Here is a 23,365-nt window from a genome sequence, read left to right as displayed (position 1 = left end):
GGGTCTAGGACAGACTAGTAATTGTAACTGCCAGGAGAGCACGTTACAATATACCATAACTTATTCAGCCATTCTCCAGCTGATGGGCATCCACTCAGTTTCCAGTTCCTTGTGACTACAAAAAGGATGGGTACAAATATTTTTGCACATGTAGGTTCTTTTCCCTTTTTATGATCTCTTTGTGGTACAGCCCCAATAAAGGCCCTGCTGGATCAAAGGCACAGTTTGGTTGTCCATTGGGCATACCTCCAAACTGCTTTCCACAATGGTTGGATCAGTTCACAATTAATGGGTAGTAATTTTCATTTTAAATCATTTGAAATTGTCTTGGATCATATATTGCTGAGAATAACTAAATCATTCACAGTTGTAAAAATCTGATTTTTAAAGTCACAGAATTTTATAAAGATTGCCAACTATAGTAAGAAGTGGTCATCTACTCAAACTCGAATACATAGCTGTAGTTAGGAAATAATATATTCCTTATGTTTTTAAGTTTTATTCTTATATCCCATGAGCTGGAGAACAAGGGTTCTTATCTCCATTTGGCAGATGAAAATAAGGTTCAGTGAGAAGAAAGATCTTGATGAAGCTTGCAAATTCATATTAGTAGCAATTTCCAGAGTACAATATTGGCCATTCCACAGGGAGAGTTATGAGAGTTTGCTACCGGGAACTTTTTCTCTTTTTCCTTCCAAGCTTCTGAACTTCATCAGGTTCTATGAACATAAAGCTTCCTTAGGGCTGCCTTCATATCTCTGTTCCTCATACTAAAGATAATGGGGTTTAAGGTAGGGGTGAGGATGGAGTAAAATATAGCAGCTAAGCGCCCTTGAAGTGGGGAGTAGCCATTTGCAGGTCTCATGTAAGCTGAACTGCCAGTTCCATAAAAGAGCACTACTGTGATGAGGTGGGAGGAACAGGTGGAGAAGGCCTTCTGGCGACCCTGTGTGGACTTGATACGGGCCACAGTGGCTAGGATCCGCATGTAGGACAGGACAGTAAGTGCAAAACAGCTCATGATGACACAACCACTGACGATAAAGCCAGCTGCCTCGTGTTTGTGAGGATCAGTGCAGGACAATCGGAGGAGTGGAGGGATGTCACAGAAGAAATGTTCTACTGTGGAATCACGGAAAGACAGGGTGAAGGTGTTGACTGTGTGGAAGGTCGAGAAGAGGAGCCCACTCACCCAGGCCACAACCACCAGCACACAACAGAACTCTGGGGTCATAGTGGTCCCATAGGTCAGGGGCTGGTAGATGGCCAGACAGCGGTCATAGGCCATGGAGGTGATGAGAAAACACTCAGTAGCCCCACAGAAGATAAAACCAAAAAGTTGAACTGCACATTCTGGGAGAGAGATGAAATCTGAGCCAGCCAGGGCAGCAAAGAGCGCCCGGGGCAGTGTGGTAGTGGTGGAACACATGTCAATGAATGATAGATGTTTGAGGAAAAAGTACATGGGTGTGTGCAGATGGGAATCCAGATTCACTGCTGTGATGATGGAGATGTTTCCAAGCACAGAGAATATGTAGATGAAAAGGAAGATGGCAGCACTAAAACTTTGCACCTCAGGAATGACTGAGAAACCCTGAAGAACGAATCCCGGAACCTTAGTGCAATTGGTCATTTTCTGTCCTCTGAAAAGTCCATCAGCCATAGGATGCTCAGGAACAGGCTCATTAGAAGAATTCTGGGAAGAAATGAGGGCCCAGGAAGAATAAAATCTTACAAGCTAGAAGTTTTTTTTGTTTATACCTTTCCCTTTAAATAGAGTTCTTCCTACAATGTAAACTATCTGAGATTGTGTAGAGCTCAGGCTTATGTCATATCACCTACCCTCCTCCACATAATAGTTTTCCCCAATAAGCACTCTTCTGTTTGAATTCCTGAAGTAATATATTGTAGCACATTTCATTTCATAAAATTGTAATGTATTTCATAATTTTTTCTTATATTTAGCCAATTATATTCCTCTTATAAAGTCTATCCAATTATGTCTCTGGGGCCATAGAAAAGAAATGTGAAGTAACGTGGCACAGTGGAAACGTTAGATTTGGAATTGGCCATCCATATTGATATAGGTTAGTCATTTCACCTCCTGTGGGTTCAGTTTCCTTTCTTGTAAAATAAAGTGATCTAACTAGAGAATCTAATTAATAATATTAATCCCTTCCCAGATCTATAACCTATAATCTTTCTTCTATATGACATCTCTTTGAATGCTTAAAGATTGCTATTTCCTTTCCAATGACATCTCTTAGATAAGCTTATAAAAACATGGTCCCTCAACCAATTTTTAGTAGGAAGGTTTGAAGTCCCCTCCCTCACATTGTTACACTGCTCTTGATGCTCTCCAGCTTGACAATGTGCAACATGATTTATTCCAGGTGTGGTTTGACCATGACACTCAAACTAAAGGAAAATCAATAGTGTGCTTATCTAGAAAAGAAAAATGGACAATTACTAACGATAATTCATTCAGTAGGCAAGTAAATCTGCTATCACCTCGATGTGTTACCTCCCACAGAACCTTGCTGACCCTGTTGCCCATATCTAGATTGCCCTCCTTTCCTTTCTTTACCTTTTGAATTTATACTCATCCCTTAAAGTTAACTCAAATATAATAATATCTAGGATCCCCCTGATGGGTAATGTCTCCCTTTTATTTCATAGTTGTTTTTTTTTTCAGCCCTTTGATGAAATCATGAAATCATGAAATCATCATCCTTTCCCCTATTGCTTGGATTCACTATGTGTTTCAACTACCTTCTCAGTCTGGAAGTTCCCTCATTCTCTGTGATCTTGTCATCCTGGAACATCCTTTTACCCCGAGCCTCTTTTACCTATTAATGTGTTCTTCCTGGAACAACTATTCTGAGGAAGGTCCAGGCTAGCTACTACTCAATCTTCTTCTGACCCTGTTTTTCCAAACATTGATGCTCTGTATTGATACCTTTCTCCCCACTTCCCACTGTAGCTATCTTTTATATGTACTTTTTCCTGATTAAAATGTATGACCTTTAAGAGCAAGCACTGTTTTTTTGTAATTATATTGTAATTATATTTGTAAATATATTTGTATAATTATATTTGTAATTATATACTGACTTACTGACTTGTCCAGCAGCAGCATGTTTCATATTTATCCTGTGTTAAGGTTCACAAAGAACATTACACCTTATGTTACTTCATTAGAAATGCACATATTGAGCTGTGATTATATCTTAGCCCTTCTCCATCTAGTCCTTTCCTGCTTTGTACAAGTATTCTCAGGTAGTAGTAGTAGTAGTAGTAGTAGTAGTAGTAGTAGTAGTAGTAGTAATAGCAGCAGTAGTAGTAGCAGCAATAGTTGCTGCAACAGCAGTAATGATTATAACTAATATTTCTATTTTATAACCTACAAATTTTTTACATATATGATTTCTATTGTTATACCGCTCTTATGAGGTACACACACTACTGTTTACTACTATCCCCATTTTGTAGATGTGCAAACCGATTGTAAAAGGTTAAATGACTGCATGAGTCACATAAGTCAAAATAAGATTAGAACTCAGATTTTTATCAATGTGGAGCTACTAAATCATCCAGATCATCTATTTTCAATCTATTAAAAGAAAAAAAAAAACCTGTCACTTGACATTACTACCTATTCAAGCCAGTTTCCTATCCCCTTTACTGACCAACCCCATCTTTGCTAACCCTATTACTTCTGCCTAGAATGTTTATTCATCTTAACTTTTTTTTCTTCAATTATAGCCCTAAATCACTAAATACCTGCTGGAATTGTAACCTGGAAGTCCTATTGAAGGAAATTTGTCCAAAACAGAATCCATTATTTTCTTCCACATAATTCTATGGTTTCTGTGATTTCATTCAAACTCTATGATTTCCGTGTGAACCACTTGATTTTAAATGCATGTATATTATGATATAAACCATATTCCCAATCTCCCACCTTCTGATTTCTTATTACCATTCCCTTCAATTCTCCACCCAATTCCTAACCAAACACTTCCACCCTTTCTAGCATGCCTGTAGAAGGCCTATTCCATAGGCAAGAGATTTCGCTTAAAATTCATTTTGAATCTTTTCTTCTGCTATTTCTTACATCTTCACATGGCTTCCTCATATGATAGCCTCTATGGCTACTCTTTACAGTAATGGTTGCATCTTGACTCATTCTTCTCGGCTCAAATGCTCCTTCCTTCTTAATGCCACTCATAACCTACTACCTCTATTACTCAGTAATCCCTCCTACTCTTAGGTCCATGTTATTCACATCTACCACCAATCAAAATTCTGAGACCTATTGCCTATAAATTCCCATTGTTAAGGAGGACAATTTCAGGTGCTACCCTATGCTTTTTAAGTGTTATTTTATTTGCCCTCCAGTTACACGTTTTTAAAAATTAGCATTCATTTTCATAGAATTTTGAATTTGAAATGTTCCTCCTTCCCTCTCTCCTCTTCCAAAAATGGTAGGCAGTTTGATAAAGTTTGTGTGATCATGTAAAACATATTTCCATATTAGTCATAGTCGTGAAAGAAGAAACAGATTAAAAAAGGAAAAAGAAATACAAGAAAAAATAAGGTAACTGGGAAAAATATGCTTCAATCTGTATTCAGGGTCCATCGGTTTTTTATCTGGTTATGGATATAGCATTTTCCTTCATGAGTCCTTTGAACTTTTCTTGGGTCACAGTGCTGCTAAGAAGAGTTGTGATCTTCACATAGTTGATCATCACACAATGCCTTTGATACTACATACAATGTTTTCCTGGTTCTGATCATTTCACTTTGCATCAGTTTTATACAAGTTTTTCCAGGTTATTTTCTGAAATCTGACTAATCATCATGTCTTATTATACAACAGTATTACCTTACTTTCATACACCACAGCTTTATTCAGTCATTCCCCAATTGATGACCTCCCAGTGTCCTTTAGGTTGGTACCATGAAAAGGAGTGTTATAAAATGTCTGGTATATATAGTTTTTTTCCCCTTTTTTATAATCTCTTTGGGATATAGACCTGGTAGAGCTATTGCTGGGGTCAAAGGGTATAAATAGTTTGGTCGTCCTTTGAGCATAATTCCAAATTGCTCTCTAGAATGCTTGGATCATTTCAAAATACCATCAGCAGTGCATTAGTGTCCCAATTTTCCCATATCCTCTCCAGCACTTAAAACTTTCCTTTTTTGTACTATTTGTCAATCTAATAGGTATGACAAGATCTCAGAGTTCTTTTAATTTGCATTTCTCTAATCAAAAGTGATTTGGAGAATTTCTTCATATGCCTATACCCAGCTTTGATTTCTTCATTTGAAAACTCCTTATTCATATCATTTGATCTTTTGTCAATTGGACAATAAATGGGTTTCTTATAAGTTTGATTCAGTTCTCAATATATTTGAAAAATGAGGCCTTTATCAGAGACATTTACTGCATAGATTGTTTCCTAGCTTTCAAATAGAAAATGTGGTTGGTTTAAAACCCTTCATAATCTTAATATACATGTGCACGTACACACACACACACACACACACACACACACACACACACACACACACAATTTATAGCCTTCTTACATCTTATTCCCTCGGTGTATTCTTTAATCCAATGACTCTAGCCTTGCTAGTTTTCCTCAAATGAAAAAAAAAAATCTCTCTGTTCTAGGCATTTTCTCTGGCTTTTCCCATGCCTGGAATGTTCTCCTAACTCATCCCTACCTCCTGGCTTTCCTGTCATTTGTTTAAAGTGCTAATTATCATCCCACCTTCTACACAAAGCTTTTCCTAACCCTCTTCATTCCAGTGCCTTCCCCTATTCCTTTCTATTTAAAGTGTATATAGATTGATATATATACACATACATAAATACACATACACACATATACAAATACACATACACACATACACAAATACACATACACACATACACAAATATACATACACACATACATAAATATACATGTATATATACATATATATATACACAAATATATACATATATATATACATAAATATACATACATACATAAATATACATACACACATATATATATACATATACATACACACATACATAAATATATACATACATATATACACATACATAAATATATACATGCATATACATATATATATATACATAAATACACACATATATAAATACACACACATATATACACATATGTATATATGTATACATATATATACACATATGTATATATATGTATACATATATATGTGTGTATATATATATATATATATATATATATATGCTTGCATGTTATTACCCCCATTCGAATATAAATTCAAATATAGGCACTGTCTCTTTTGTATCCTCCACACTTAACACAGTGTCTGGCAAATAGTGGGCTGGTTTTTTTGTTTGTTTGTTTGTTTGTTTTATTGTTTGGTTATTCCTTCCCTCCCTCCCTTCTTACCTTCATTGAATACTACCCTTGTTCAGGTTTTCATTATTTCTCTCATAGACTTAAGTTGGTGTCCATGTTCTAAGCTTGAATTCTCCAGCCCACTCTCTATACAGTTTCAAAATAATTTTCTTAAGACATGCACATGTTTTGTGCAAAAATATTTGTGGCCGCCCTCTTTATAGTGGCAGGAAACTGGATGGATGCCCATCAACTGGAAAATGGCTGAATAAGTTATGGAATGTGAATGTTATGGGATATTATTGTTCTGTAAGGAACGATCACCAGGATGATTTCAGAGAGGCCTGGAGAGACTTAATGGAACTGATGCGGAGTGAAATGAGCAGAACCAGGAGATCATCGTACATGGCAACAACAAGACTATACAGCAATCAATTCTGATGGACATGGCTCTCTTCAACAATGAGAGGATTCCAAACCAGTTCCAATTTTTCAGTGATAAAGACAGCCATGGGAACAGAGTGTGGAACACAACATAGCCTTTTCACTCTCTCTGTTATTATTTTGTTTTTTGTTTTTTTCTCAGTTTTTCTTTTTCTTCCTTTTGATCTGATTTTTCTTGTGCAACCAGATAACTGTATAAATATGTATACATATGTTGGATCTAACATGTATTTCAACATACTTAACATGTATTGGACTACCTGCCAGATGAGGGAGGGGGTGGGGGGGAAAAAATGGAAAATTTGGAACAAAAGGTTTTACAAGGGTCAATGTTGTAAAAATTACCCATGCATATGCTTTGTAAATAAAAAGCTTTAAAAAAAAAAAAAAAAAAAAAAAAGGCATGCACATGTTTAACTATATTTTCCACAAAAAAGTGCTAACTCTCTGGCTTAAATTTCAAGTGCCCAACAATTTTTTTTTCAGTTCACTTTTTCAGTATTACTGTTCTAGTCAAACCTGACCCATTCCTCCAATTTTGAGCTTCATCTCCCAATTTCCCATTATCAAAAGACATTCCCACCCAACCTTTGCTTCCCTGAATCATTACCTTTCTTTAAAGCTTAGTTTAGATGCCATCTCTTCTGTAACATTTTCTCACAGTTATTTCCCCATTTTATATTTTCATTCAATAGTTGGGATTTTTGAGGATTAGCTGCCACATTATGTACTAGAAATAATTCAATGACTATTGTGGTAGCCCATAAGCCGCCACCAGCGTGGTTTATAGTAACAATCAGCTTTTAGCAAAGGCATTTATTAAGAAAACATAATAAGAATAATTGATAGAAAACAATACTTCTAATAGTCTGGGGTGCACTTTCCCATGTGAAAAGAATCATCTTAAATTTATTGTATATTGATAGTGAAGTAATATGTATACTCTCTCTCTCTCTGTCACACACACACACACACACACACACACACACACACACACACACACACACACACACACAATAAAAAGGCAACTCACAACTTCTCGGTCTATATGACCTAGAAGTTCATTATTTTTCTGTAGACTCTGTACAACGTCCCCAAAGTAGCAATAACAACAATGATAATGATGATAATAACTAACATTTATATAGTGCTTCCTATCCATCAGACAATGGAGAAACTGGAGCAAATAGAGGTTAATTGACTTACCCAGGATCATACAGAGAATGGCAGAAGCCACATTTAAACTGGGATCTTTCTGACTCTAAGTCCAAGTGCTTTATCTACTGTGTCCTCTAGCTGCCCCTAAGTTCCCCATAGGTGAAGTGTCCTTGCTGAGTGGTCCACATATTTGGACTGCTAAGATCTTAACTCATACGTGTATATTCGGTGGTCTGTTATAAAGATTCACACTTCTTGAAGCTTCTTTCTTCCTCATATGGCTAGTGTATCCACATCTATCTCTGATGTTTGTATCTCCTCATGGCTGGATGCATGGTGTTCTAAGGGTCCAGTAATACTGAAAATATGGCCAATATGTGTGTGTGTGTGTGTGTGTCTGTTAAATTGGGGGTGGGGAGCATTATATGTATCACAGATGCAGAAGAAAGTCCTTAAGAAAAAACTCTTGAGATCAATCTCTAACTCAACTTGTTGAACTATCTAGCCAATCAAAGCCTCCAGAAACCTGTTTGCTAGGTCAATTACCTATTCCCTTTTTGACTCAAATGGGTTCCCGTTTCATAAAAAGATGAAGACATATAATAAAGACAAGATGTAGACATACCTTTTTGACACACTCAGATCTCACCATGTGTAACTATATATTTGTGTTACATTGGCTGAACTTGGGTTGGGATGGGGTTGGAGAGAAAATAATGTTCTGCTCCTTTAAAACCATGAATTTTTTCTTGATCCTGCTGGTTATTACTGTTTTTTCTCCTTGAATTACCTTATATCAAGCAATTAACACACATTTAACAATATATTAGACATTAAATGAAATACTGATCATAAAAAGAGTTTCTGCCTTTAATGTGCTTACATTCTAATATGTCTTTGTATATGTTGAATTGTTTTCTTGAAGGCACACATTTTATTTTTAAACTTCTATCTATATGTGTAATACCCCCCCATATTGATGGATTTATGTTTCAAGGTCATGAACACCCTATGTTCTAAATCAAAAGAAAGGGGGAGTCTATCCATAGTGCACAGCTCAGTGTCCAGCAATATTTATTATGTCATTATGATATAATATATAATTGTATCATTATATCTATTATAATAATATATGATATAATAATATTATAATTATTATTATATATTACATCTATTATATTTAATATCTAATAATAATATAATTAGATATCATTATATTGTCAAACCTGTGGGGGTTTTTTAGTAGCAATGTATAGCTGTGAAAGTTGGACTATAGGAAAGCTGAGCACTCTAGGATTTGGTGCTTTCAAATTGTGGTGCTGTCCCTTGGACAATAAGGAGAACAAATCAGTCAATGCTTAAAGAGAGTCATTCTGACTCTTCATTGGAAGAACACAGCCTGAAGCTGAAGCTTAAATACTTTGCTCACATAATGAAAAGACTCACTGGAAAAACAAAACAAAACAAAACCCTAATGTTAGAAAAGGAGGCAAAAGTAAAGGGACAACAGAAGATGAAATAATAATATTTTGGAAGCAACAAACACGAACATGGACAGACTTTAAGAGATAGTGGAGAATAGAAAGGTTTGGTGTACTATGTTCCATGGACTTATAAACAGTCAGATCTGATTGAACAACACCTGTGTAACACATGTATGTATATGTATATAGACAAATCTAATTATATGCATATTTGAGTAGGTTTACTTGAGTGTACATAGAAATACATATGTATATGTGTCTTTTATTATATATATATATATGTGTGTGTGTATTTGTATCTACATACATAATGTATGCATTATATATATATATATATATATATATATATATATATATATGTACGTAATTGAACTGAATCCACTATATTTTAAGTTTTCGAAGAATATACAGTATCTCTTATCTAATTTTTTTTATCTTAACTAGTATCTAGCTCAGGGTCATATCCATAGATACTAATAAAAATAATTTTTGGGAAATCTCTCATGAGATAACACAATTTATTTCTAGATGGCTTTAATGCATTCTTATTTAGATTTGTTAAAAGCTACCTTAAAACTTTCATCACATTCCATCCTCTAGTCAATTTAGCAATCTGTCACCCACAAATCTGATAAAATCCAACTCATTTACAACAAACAACAACTGGACAGAAGTGAGGTCAGATTCTGAGGCACACTTCTAGAGAGTTGCAATTGCTGCTTGGTCGTTCTATTAATTTCTATTCTGCTAGTTCTGAATCTAATAAATATATTGTCATTTAGTGTACCATCTCCCAATCTTCTCGATGAGGATCTTTACTGTGAAATTCTGTGTTAAATGCCTTACTGAAAGCCAGGTAATCAGTATCTCTGGTTTTACTTCAAGGGTTACATTAAGATCTAGAATGAATATGGAACTAGAGATGATCTCCTTCTGGGTTCTTAATCATTTTGTATGACTGACCTTTTTTCTAGTCTGGTGAAAATTATAGAGACCTCAAAATGCATTTTAAAATGAATAAAATAAAACATAGTGTAACAAAGGAAATCAAGCATAAATATGTGTATATAACTATATATAATTATACATACACACACTTCTACTACATAAATAAAGGATATGTGTATGTCTACACATATAGACATTTATATGGAAATTATTCTATACAGGATATCAATGTTATAGAGAAAATCAATTTTGAAAAACTTTAGAACTGAGCAGTACAATTAAAAACCATGAAGATAAAATTCAACATTCACATCCTGGCAGATGATGAATTTAATGTGCAGAAAAACATATATCATGAGTAATAAATAACGTGGGGATTTGTTATTGCTGAATTGTGTAGATTTTAATTGAGGGATTTTTGTTTTGTTTTAATTTTAGATTTGTTCAATGCAAGGGTAATTGTTTTTAATGAAAAAGAAAGCAAAGACCTCTAATGGAGAGAGGTGAAGGAGTTTTGTCCATGTGGGGGATTGTCAATGAAAAGCCAAAAAAAATGGAGGAGAAATCCTGAATTTGGGGGGAAAAGCAAGCTGACCAGTTTAAAAAGAATATGGACTGCCCAAAGAAGAAGAGAAATGAGTCAAGATAGTTAATGTAGTTACTTTGTCTCCACCATGCCTTATGTATAGTGTAGTAGATAGAAGACTATGGGGGTGTAGGGGAAGTAGAAAGCTAAGAAAAAGAAGCAGCAAAAGAAAGATAAGAATTAGGGATGGGGGAAAGAAGATAAGGAAAATGGAGAAGAGAGAAAGGGAAAGGAGATATGAAGGAAAGGGGGAAGAGAGAAGAGGACAGGAAGCAAGGGGACAGAAGGACAGAAGAATGATCAGACTAAGATGGGAAGGAAAAAGCAAAAAGAAAGAGAAGGGGGCAAGTGTTGTCAGAGGACAACTCCCAGATCATGATTTAGACTGAATGAATCATGTGATTCAAGAAAAGGATTTGTTCATTTGTTTTTTTTGGAGAGAAGAATGTTTTTAGTTCAAAATGTTGTTTGGGTATCTTCTTCTGTGAGGCTAGTGGCAATTAAAGAAACCATCCACACAAATTATTTGAGACAGAAACCAGAGCTGTTTGGAATATAAAATATACAACAGGGATTTTCAGCTGTTTACATCCAGCTATCATCCAGGAAGTCACACCATGACTGATCTACTGTCGAATTGTAGGCAGCTAAATAATACACTGAAAAAAAAGCTGGATCCAGAGTCAGTAAGAACTGAGTTCACTTCTAACTTCAGACATACTTTAGCTATGTGATTAGGTAATTCACCTCTGTTTGCCTCAGATTCCTTATCTGTAAAAGTGGGATAATAATGTTCTATAAGATTTTTGTGAGGAGAAAATTAGTATTTATAAAAGACTTTGCAAAATTCAAAGTGCTAGATAGACAATAAGCATTTAATAATTATGAATGTAAATAATTACATGAGATTTTGAAGTTTGTGAAGTATTTTACAAACACTAAATCATTTTATCAATAATTATGCTAATAGGAATTATTAGTATCATTAGCATAATCACCATAGAATATCCTGAAGATTACAATAACAAAGCTGATGTTCACAAAGGAGTTTGTAGTATATGGATAGAGTTCTTATCATATTACTTTAGTCCTCACGATCCCCTTATTTAAAATGGTATAGATATATTCTCCTACCATCCTGAATCTCTCAAAACTTTTGTGATGTTTCCATGGTATCCCTGTTCATAAATGTTAAATATGAGGTTCTATATGGATCTCTGAACCATAAGTAGAAGTTGACTCACTGTCTCTTGATGGCTCTTGTGAACAGGTCATCTAGATACATACCTGGTGGCCGTGTCCTACCTCATCACCAGAAAGCCAGTTTGTGAGTGCAGTCTGCCAAGAATGGAAATTGTGATTGAATGTCTTCAATACGTCCAACTGAATGAAAAGAAGTCATGGAAATAGAAGTCAAAGAGCGAACCAGTCTTTTTTTCTTTTAATAAGTCACTATATTAAGATACTGGAAATTGAGAATATTATAAGGTTTGGGGAATGAATGGGGCGGGGATGGGGTGGTGAAAACCAGTCAAAAACAGAGTCAGGACTCCAAGGGTCTGGTTAGCTGCTGGATCTGAGCCCACAGAATCCCTACAGTGATGTTCTTCCACCTGATTCATGGGGAATTCTCCCGAGCACACCTCTGGGAAATGGTTCTTTTGACTCCATAATGGATCCAACTACTAGGAATTAAACATTTGATTATTAGAATGTCAGAAATATCTTCAAGGGTCTATCCTGATAGACTCCGATGTCTACTTGACATGGGGACTTTTGGGTAGTTTAGAGATGACTCTGATCATTCATGCTAGTGATAGCCTCAGAGTCATGGACATGGCAATTCTTAAATGATCAACAATTTCAGTGGTCTAAGAATAGCCAAGTGAGATATGCAAAATTGCACTCAATTTAGAATTCAAATCCTACCTTTCCCAATTAATATCTTCTAATACCTTAGAAAAATCTTTTACTTCTTCAGGTCATTTTCCACATTTGTTAATATGAGGTGATACCACTGGAATTGAAGTGAAGAAGACCTAAGTTTGAATCCTCCATCAGACACGACTAATGGTGTGACCCTAGGAAAGTTATAATCACTGTTTGTCTCAGTTTCATCTGTAATATAGGGATAATATCACCTACAGCACAAAGTGATCCTGAAAATCAAATAAGATAATTTATGCCAATCACTATATAAATACTACTTTTATTACCATTGTTGTATCATCTTTTTGAACAACTTAATTCAATTTAACATTCATTTATTAAGCACCTCCTATACACCAACACGGTGGTAAGCATTGAGAATATGAAGACAAAAATTAAAAAAAAAATTACATTCTTTAATTTACATTGTTGTATCATCTTTTTGAACAACTTAATTCAATTTAACATTCATTTATTAAGCACCTCCTATATACCGACACGGTGGTAAGCATTGAGAATATGAAGACAAAAATTAAAAAAAAAAAAAAAAAAAAAAGTTACATTCTTTAATTTCATTCTACTAGGGATAAGGGATACAAGATGTGAACAGAAAAGAAACTTGGTCCTTTGCCATTCTAAAATCCCTTTATGTGATGACCCTATCAAGATGATAGCTTCTCTAGATTTTAGGAGATGACTGTTCTTGCTTGCTATGGATCAACCATCACTTGATGAACAATCCTCTGATGAAGGCTTTTTCTGTGTGAAGTCAGTCAATAGCAAATCTACCATAACTCTTGAATTTTGCATTCAAAGTCTTTCCAGCTTGCCTGGAGTTTTCAAAGTGTGATCTCTATTAGTAGAACCTTCTGTAACCCAAGCTCATATACTCGCCAGGAAGAAATAGGAGATGAGTTTAGTAGGGGTCAAGAATCTTTCATTATCTCCTAACAACACACAATAGAGCTACTGTTTAGGGATATCCTTTTTTTTTTTTAAACTTGTTTATAATTTGTTCTTGTTTTATGATTTCTTCCTCTTATACCTAATGCCCACCTATTCTTCCATCCAGTAACATTTGTCTGGAGTTTTCAAAGAGTGATCTCTGTTGGTAGAGACTTCTAGAACCCAAGCTCATATACTCACCAGGAAGAAGTATGAGATGAGTTTAGTAGGGTCAAAAATATTTCATTATTTCCTAACAACACACAATAGAACTACTGTTTAGGGATATCCTTTGGTTTTTTTTTTAATTGTTTATAATTTGTTCTCATTTCATGGTTTCTTTCTCTTATATTGCCCACCTATTCTCCCATCCAGTGACACTGAGTTCTTGACTATTCTATAAACAAGATATTCTTATTCCTCAGCTCTAGGTATTTTCTCTGGTTCTCCTCCATTCCTGGAATGCATTTCCTCCTCTCTACCTACTGACTTGTTTCTTAAGATAAAACCCCATCTTAAATGGAACACTTCCCCAATCACTTTTAAATTCTTATGCTTTCTCTCTTTTTCTATTTTTCCCTCTATTTGTATTGTGTTTGTACATATTTGTTGCTTGTTGTCTCCCCCCATTAAATTGTGAGCTCCTTGAGAATAGGGACTGTCTTTTGGCTCTATTTGTAGCCCTAAATCTAAGCACAGTTCCTGGCACATAGTGGTCAATGAATATTTATTTACTGAATGGCTCATAGGAGTAGTCTCCACAGCCTTTTGCCATCCCATGGTCAACTTACTCTATAGGTCCACTTTCCTAAGAATTCATGTATTCCCACTAATGTGTTTACTTATGAGTACTTGTCAATAGTCTACCAAAGGATACAATTAGCTCATATTAAAGGAGTTTACTAGACTATCATAGCAAGAAAATGTATAATAGAAAAACCACTCCACCCCATCCTAAACTTAGGGCAAGATCTCCTGTCAAGAAGTACAAAAAGGGAAAATCAGAAAAATCAGAAAATCCACATGTGAGGAACATTCATGTCCCCCAGCACTATTTCTCATTGGAGGAGACATTAAACAAGCTCTCCTGGCATCTCTGTTAGGACATACTGGTTGATCTTAGTGATGGGAACTCTGATGCCAGCTTGTTCTGTTCCCATATCAGGAAATGTTAAAAGGAGCCCATCTTGCTATTTTCAGTCTCCTTTGCCTCCAAAATGAGAGAAGAAATTCTTAATTAGATCTCCTTTGTCTCAATACAGTCAGACCAAAAAAAAGGTTTGTTTTGACTGGAAATAGCCAGGGTTTCCTGATCCAGCACCCCCCCCCCAAGGATTAGGGGACCAAAGAATTCTATTACATCAGTTCTATCCAATGAACCAAAGATCTTCTTGATATGACTTATTCTCTTTCCCTGTCAGGAAGAAGCCCAAATTATCCTTTTCTACAAAATTATTCTGTTCTATAGAATAATGTGAAGTTAGAGTCTATTATTAATTCACCCATCCTGTCTCCAATCCAGTTAGTAGCTTGATAGTAGCAACTATCTTTTTGACAACCTTGATGGGAATTTAGCTTTCTTAGATTTGTCTTATTAGCATAATTTTAGAAGTTAGTTTTCCCAGAATGTCTTGATTGGCATGTCTTTAGGGAGATCCCAGACCTGGTCTTCCATCTGGTTCCTGACCCTTTCCTTGAGTTCACCCCTTTGCATCTGAAAAACCTCAATGCTCTATTTCCCCTATAAAGGATCTGCTTACAATGAAGATCTTTGCTAAGCTATTTCCAGGCCTAAGCCCACTATGGAGTTATTCTCTTCCCTCCCCATAGTGCTCTCTAATGATGTCTTTCCCTCCTTATCCCAGCAAACACTGGTCAGTCTTACCTGTCATTCAATGCCTTTCTCTCATCTCATGGAGTACTTCCTTTCTCCTGGTTAATTGTGAGTTCCCCTGGGGAATTTGTCTTTTTCTTTGCCAAAGAGAATGACTATGATTAATTTGTCACATGTTTAATTTGAACTAGATATTGCTACCTTGACCACATCATTCTTTTTATTTTAACACCATTTATCTAGACCTTTTGTCTTTATGTGCCAACCCTACCCAGCCAAAATGGTGGGTTAGGAGAAACCATGAGACATGGGAAAGGGATTAGGATAAAGATACCACAAGGCTGAGTGCCATGGCAAACAGCCAAAGGAAGGCTGTGACCATGGGATATGATTGGCATTTCTGACAGGACATGGCAAGGTGAAGCTGTCTAAGACCCCTTCAGAGGGTGGGTCTCAGGGGTTTGACATAGCTTGGATTTCTGACTGGATGGCCTCCCCAAAGGGTGGAATAATGGATCTAAACTGATGTCTTTCAGTGCCTTCTCTCTGCTGAACCTCAACAAATGTGCAGAAAATGCTGCCAGAACCAAAAAGGTTGGCAAAATTCAGGGTGTGAGTGCTGGCAATCTTCTGGCCTAAGGAAAGGCAATACTGGTTTAACGAGTATCTTCATGGTCAAAATCATAATGGATCCAAAGCCAGAGATTATTAGAATGTCAGACTCAGAATGAGAAGCTCTCTCTCATTTTAACCCAGTCTTAGAAATTATTTGTCTAATGTCCTGTCACCTACTTAATGATGGAGCAGGCCTTAAAGTTGCATGTCCAGAGTCCTAATCCAGTGTTTGGTTAATTACACCATAATCAAACTAAACAAACAGATGGAAAATCTCTAGAGAATTTTCCATTTTCATAGATAAAGATGGAATTTCATTTCGTTCCACTAGTTTATAGCATATATTATAGAATATAAGGTAAAGTGATGCTAGTCACCATCCTTTCTTCTCTTCTTCCTTTACATTCTTAATATAAGCTAGAATCTAGTCTTCATGTAGATGAGTAAATAAGAAAAGCCAAGTCAACTTCTATGTGAGTTTCAAATTACTTACTACTTGTAACTGGGATAGGGGTAGATCAAGGAAGCCTACCTGAAGGTCTGGTTTTCAAGGAGGTAGAGTGATTCAGTGGATAGGGCACGGGAATTTGTTGTGGTATAGGAGCCACCTTCCAGTGGTTGCTGAATGTTATGGGAGCCACCTGCCAGTGGCTGCTGGGGATCCAACTCAGCCCAGCATAATGGATCTCTTCATGTGTGAGGATGGATGATGGTGATACAAGATGATTGAGAGGCAGTTGCTATACTCTGACCTCTCTCCTGTGAGGCAGTTGAGTTGTTTAACCTCTCTCCTCTTCCCTCTGCCTCCAATTTATTTCATTCCCAGTCCACAAGCAGCACCTGTGACAGCAAAGGCTGCTTTGCAATTCCTTCAAATGCTAGAATTCACAACTGTGGAGGCTCTTGGAAATTTGACCTGTCCTTTCACTTAGAGATTGTCCTTAACAGGACTTGGAATCAGTAAATCCTGGGTTTAAATACTGCCTTAGGAACTTGCTGGTTGTGATCATCAGTAAGCTAATGAACTTCTTTGTGCCTTAGTTTTCTCATCTGTAAAATTAGGTGGTTGATCTTGATGGTCTTCCTTTCTAGCTCAAACTCTGTTTTGTAGCATTGGCAAACAGATCAATTATCTGTTTTTCCTATTCATGTGGATAAAGTAATTCCTTTTATTTTTCTATAAATTATTTTGTTAGATTTCTGAGAGGAAGGAAGGAAAGGAGTGAGGAGGGAGCAAGCAAAGGAATAAGAGTGAGGGAAGAAGGAAAGAAAGAGGAGCAAATATAGGTGAAGTGATTTATCCAGAGTCAGGCAATATCATGCAAATATCTGAGGCTGGATTTGAACTCATCTATTTGTGACTCTTGGCCCAGTGTTCTACTTACAGTGCCACCTAGCCAATATGCTTCTCAGTTTGACCTGCTATCTACATAGCATCACATCCATATCTCTCTCTCACTCTCATTTTCCAATTACCTTCTTCTAGATTTCCTCTCTTTTTTGCTGTATGTATGCTATTAATTTTTAGTATTACATGGCATTTGGTATATTTCCAGAAGTGGGGTCTTTTAATTATTTATTAAACAAATATTAAACTCTTGTTGAATATCCATAACTATGCTAATTGTTCAGGCTTCAAAGAAGATAGCTCATGCCTAAATGCATGATCTGTTCTGCTAAAGTCAGCAATTCTTTTAGAGATTATATTGTTTCCTTTTCCATATATAATTATCTCTATTAATATATCTTCATCTTTTCCTGATAGTAGAAATAAAGCAATTTTCTTATACTTTGCAAGCTCCACATTCTTCCTCCTTTTATTTATCTATTTTTTGAGAAATTGATTAATGTACTCTAGTCCAGTCTTACAGCACCTCACCTATTTTATTTGATTTTTGTTACAAAAATCATTGACAGGTTCAGCAGTTTTATCCACCTATTTTTCAGTAGCCTAGGTCTGGTAAATTAAAAGTAGCAAACTTTAATTTCCTGAAAGACAAGAACCATTTCATTTTTACTTTGAATTTTTAGTACCTTGCTCATAGTAGGGCCAAAGGGTAACTCAACTAAAAACAAAGCCTAGATTTTTGGTAGATAGGTAGGTCATTATGAGGGTCATTAATGGAAGATGAACGAGATGAGGTGAGATCTTTCAAGACAGCTGTGAAAATTGAGTAAGGCTTCATCTGCTTCAGAGTTTCAGTAGGCCTAAAGGACTTTGAGGATTGAGTCAAGGGCATACTTGAATCCCCTTCTTGCTATCCTCCCATGACATCATTTCCTCCCTATTTCAGTCAAATATGGGCAACTATGTACTTATTGGTCAAGTTGAATTTCTTGGGTAGATCTCTTGTTTAGAATGTAAGATTCTCAGCCAATGAGGATGAGGGTCAGTGGTGGGAGGGGGTGTTTGCATTAGGGATTAAAGGTGCTAATCCTGCCCACAGGAGGTGCATCCTTCCTTTGATCTTCTGCTTTGCTTCTAGAGATCTCTCCAGCTTTTTTTTTTTAATAAAATGGTGACCCTTCACCATTTTCTGTACCACACAGAGAGGACATGAGTTATTATATATGTAAGCAATTAGGAAACCAAGTTACTTCCACAGTCAATCGGGAAGAGGCATTATTAATAGAATTAAGTGAATGTTTTAAAGTAGACTTCCTGTTACTTGTCCTTGTCAAATTCCTTGCAATGACATCTCAGTTCCTGGATTCAATCAGAAGTCAAATTATTATACTAATCCCCTATCCCCATGTTATTTGTTCCCTTAATAGAACCTAGCTGGACCTCACTTCCTTACTAACTTCTATTAAGTCTATTAATGAATTAAAATTATTAATTAACTCCTATTAAGGATAGGGTACAGTTTCTAGGAGAGATATAGCAGCAACCCTAAGGCTACCTGGCCTTGGAAGTGCTGTAGTTCCACATATGATGGCTGTCAGATAACCTATTGGTCAATAATAACAAAAGTTTCTGGGATAATAATGAAGTCCATATCAGACCACTTTTCAACTCCACCTCTAAGACCACTCCTCAATTCTACCTCTAAGCCATAAATTTAGCATTTCAGTCACATGAAGCACTTGATCTCTCTTTTTCCCCATAAATTTATCTTCTGCTCCAGGTTCTTTGCTAAATTCTTTTGTAACTTAGTGCTTTAATTTGCATTACAATTATAGTAAATTTTGTTCCTTAATTTGGAGATAGGTTCAAGCCTGCAAATTCTTTTGGGATAGCTCAAAACACTAGTCTGTGACCCCAACTTTTTGGGGTTCTGAACTTCAATATTGAGACTATTATCTCTATTTTTAAGGTCAGCCTGCCAGTCAACGGTATAATTCCCCACTTGTTTGCAGGTTCAATAGGAACTGTCTGCCTTATGGCAGCAAGTTAACTTTACCTAGTTTATGGACTCTACCCCTGGTTAATTGTGAGTTCAGCTAGGAAAGTTAGTGCCACAGACTTTCCCCTTGTTAATAGCTAAAAATCCCTTCTGGAACTTAAGCCTGCCAGTCAATGGCATAATAATAAAATCTTTGCTTCTTAATTTGAAGAATGTCTAAGCCTACACATTCTTTTGAGACAACCTGCAACATCAGCCTGACACCTCAGCATATTTTAGGGGTTTGAAAACTGCCTCTTCTAACATTTGCTAGATTATACAGGCCAAGTCCTGAAACTTTAATATGCTTTTGGGAGGTTCAGCACTTCTGTACCTTGGTACCCTATCACCTCCACTAATGATTGTGCTCTTCTGCCTGACTTAAATCCAATTCATGCACAAGTCAAGACATCACCTTCATGATATCATTGGTCTTCTTTGAGAAGGAAGTATAAACAACAACAATCCTCAGTCTTTAGTCCATTATTGTTCTCAATGACTATAATAAAAACTGGGACTTAAGAAATGACAATTTGTATTTTTGTTAAAGCTTGTCATAACTTCACAGGAAGGGAACCTAGAGTTCACTGTGTCCTATTGTTTTATTTTACAAGTGAGAAAAATAAGGGTCAAGCACAATATGTTTCTTGGCCATGGTCTTCTAACCAATAAATATCTGATGCAATATTTGAATACAGGTTTTCCTGACTCTAGGCTTATCATGCTTTCCATTATAAAGCATTATCTTCTACTTACTCATTTCAAGCTTTTAAGATAGGGGTAGAAATTGAGGGTAATTGTTTAATCCATACTGTTATCAAGAAACACTTTTCAATGCATATGTTTTGAAAATAAAAAGCTTTAACAAAAAAATAAGAAATATTTTACTATATTTGAAATATTTTGAAGGATCATAAACAAGTTATGATGAAGGTAAAAACATTAACAATAACATTGAATGTCAAGGGACTGAATTCATCTACAAGAAAAAGAAATTAATTGAAGTATAAAAGATTAGAAAATCGAATCCAACAGTATATTCTCTATAGGATATCTCTCTCTAAATCTGGAGGACAGATGTAAAGTGGGATAAAATGGATTGGAATCAAATTTATTATGCTTTAACTGAATTTTTTTCAAAAGTCACCATCACAAAAATAGCAAGAGAAACAGACTTAAAATAACCAGCATTTGGCAAGTATGTACTGACCAGTGTTATAACATAGTACTTAAATAAAATATTAAACAAAACGTAAAAAGTCATAGATATTAAGGCACTGTTATTTTTCTCTTTTATAAATGAACACATCTTTCATCAGTATCTTGTTATCTTGTTTGTCATCAGTATCTTATTTTAATAACTAGAATGGCAATAGATAAAATGCTAAAATTTGTGAAGTACCTATAAAAATCCAAGAAAGTTTATTTCCGTGAACATTTTATTAATAGCATTATTAATTAGTAGCATAATTATTGTATTATTAATATATATTTATATTATTGCTAATTAAATATTCATAACATATTAATGATAATACTTAAGAAATAATATTGAAATAATAGTTAATATATTAATAATTTTTTAAAAAGTAACAAAATTTTGAAAGTCTAAGATGAAAGAACAAAATTTAAATATCAAAAATTTCACTACAAAAATAAACCAGGTAGCAAAGTTAATTGCACTTGATAAATCATTAGCTAATGTGTAAAACACCATAAATGTGTGTCAATGCTAAATAAAATACTAAGTTACTATAATGATATATACAAAATTATATTCATTGTAAATTCATTTGAGTGTATTAGGAATGCAAGGATAGTCTAAAATTAGGAAAAGATAGAATAAATAATACTAATATAAAACAGGTGTCAGAATGGTGTGAAAGAATGAGAAAAAAGAATATCTGGTTTAATTTTCACTTCTGACGCCAAATATGGGACCATGGGCAGATTATCCTTAGTTCATAATTTGTAACATTGAATAATGTCTATCTATTGGAAAGTGCTAAACTGATGAAATCACCAGTTCTTGATTATCAGTGTAATAGCAAAAACAATAAAGGTATGATTCTATCAACACGTTCAGAAAAAAAGCTTCTATTAAAATGCATTGCCATGTATAGTACAAGTCCATGCTAGGAAAGCTACACTTATCTCAAAACATTTTTCTTATCAGATTATGGATAGTTTCTTCTACATCCCTGCATGTCTCAGAATAGACTTAAGATGAATTAGGTTTTCTGGTTTCAATGCAGATTAAAACAAAAGAAGTGGAATAAAATACCGATTCATTCTAAATTTCTAGAATTTCTAAATTCATTCTAGAATTATTCTAAAATCACAAATAACATGAGTGAATAGGCTCTCTATTGTTAGGATTATAAGGTGAGAACTCAGGTTGTCTGGGCAATCCTCTAGCTCAGAATTCACACCTTTAGTTCCTGCCTTTAGGGGGAGTTTACACCTTTGAACTTCTGATGAGGAGTTTATATATTTAAAGGAGATTACACCTTTAAAAGGAGTTCTGAAAAGGAGTTTATACAACCTTTAAAAGGAACAAGTTCATTGGTTGAAATAATTTTCCCCACAAGCCCTGTTGAGAACTCAATGGTGCTAAATCATTCATAGACTACCGGCTTCTGAGTTGGGGTTTCATATATAGCAGAGCAGCTCCCTCACTGCTGTCTATTGAAAGTCAGCCCTTGATACACTGCAGAGCCTCGGAGCCTTGGTGGGCCACAGATAGCCGGGCCTCTGCACCCCTCCCCTTGCTCCTGTAGGGGGGCTTCAGGGGTCAGAGCCCAGTGCAGAAGGCCGTTCGTGCCAGGGGCTGGAGAGCGGCCATGAATGGGGGAGCCACAGGTAACCCTAGAGAACTTCTAAATTTAGTTCTCTATACCATTGATTTTCTAATTTTTGACAAAGATGCACTGGTTCCGGCAGACAGGTTTTATAACCCACCAGAAGGGCAGTGTCCAGTGTGAGCAGCTCCACTGTCCTTAGATAATCGCCAGGTGATGTGGAGAGACCCAGAAAGGTGAATAGAAGGGACCAGATAGGTTAACTGCTTGGGGGAGAGGGTTTGCTTGTATCTCTACAGATGGAGAAGGAATCAGATGGGTGCCAATGAGTCATATTCTCCTTGTCCATCAAAGAGAGACAGAAAAAGAGAAAGATCTCAAAACAAAGGAGAAAATCTAAGAAACATCTGACACTGAAAGAGCATGGCTAATAAGAAGACTGTTAAAGAACTTTAAAACCAGCAGGAATCATTGGATTTCCTAACACAAGATGAGACTAATGGACAATAGACATGTATAAATTCTCAATTTATGCTTATTTGATCATGTTATTTGTTACATACTTCTAGCATGTGTTATGTTACTATGTATTTATGTAATTATGGGTAATACCTCCCATATTGATGGATTTATGTTTCAAGGTAATGACCACCCTATGTTCTAAATCAAAAGAAAGGGGGAGATATAATCCTAACACTCTATGACTGAAGATATTTGTCTAAAATAGAGCTGACAAAATTTGTAATGAATAAATAATGGAAACTTCAAGTAGGAAAAGAGGAGAACTAAAATTGCCCACTATTCTAATTATTATTTAATATAGTCCCAGAA

General features: G+C 35.6%; 1 protein-coding gene across 1 annotated transcript; it reads right to left on the bottom strand.

Moving 5' to 3' along the window:
- Positions 1–712: 712 nt before the first annotated feature.
- LOC141560027 (olfactory receptor 8H1-like) lies at positions 713–1,663 on the bottom strand. The gene has a single exon (XM_074297661.1). It carries the CDS (start codon positions 1,661–1,663, stop codon positions 713–715), a length of 951 nt encoding a protein of 316 aa, XP_074153762.1.
- Between the last annotated feature and the right edge of the window lie 21,702 nt (positions 1,664–23,365).

This window comes from Sminthopsis crassicaudata, chromosome 3 (genome assembly GCF_048593235.1).
Source record: "Sminthopsis crassicaudata isolate SCR6 chromosome 3, ASM4859323v1, whole genome shotgun sequence".
In the NCBI taxonomy this organism is placed as follows: domain Eukaryota; kingdom Metazoa; phylum Chordata; class Mammalia; order Dasyuromorphia; family Dasyuridae; genus Sminthopsis; species Sminthopsis crassicaudata.
Note: the sequence above shows the minus strand (reverse complement) of the source record. Positions and strands in the feature narration are given on the sequence as shown.

Coding starts and splice junctions, on each gene's coding strand:
- LOC141560027 (XM_074297661.1), bottom strand. CDS start 1,663: ATGGCTGATGGACTTTTCAGAGGACAGAAAATGACCAATTGCACTAAG.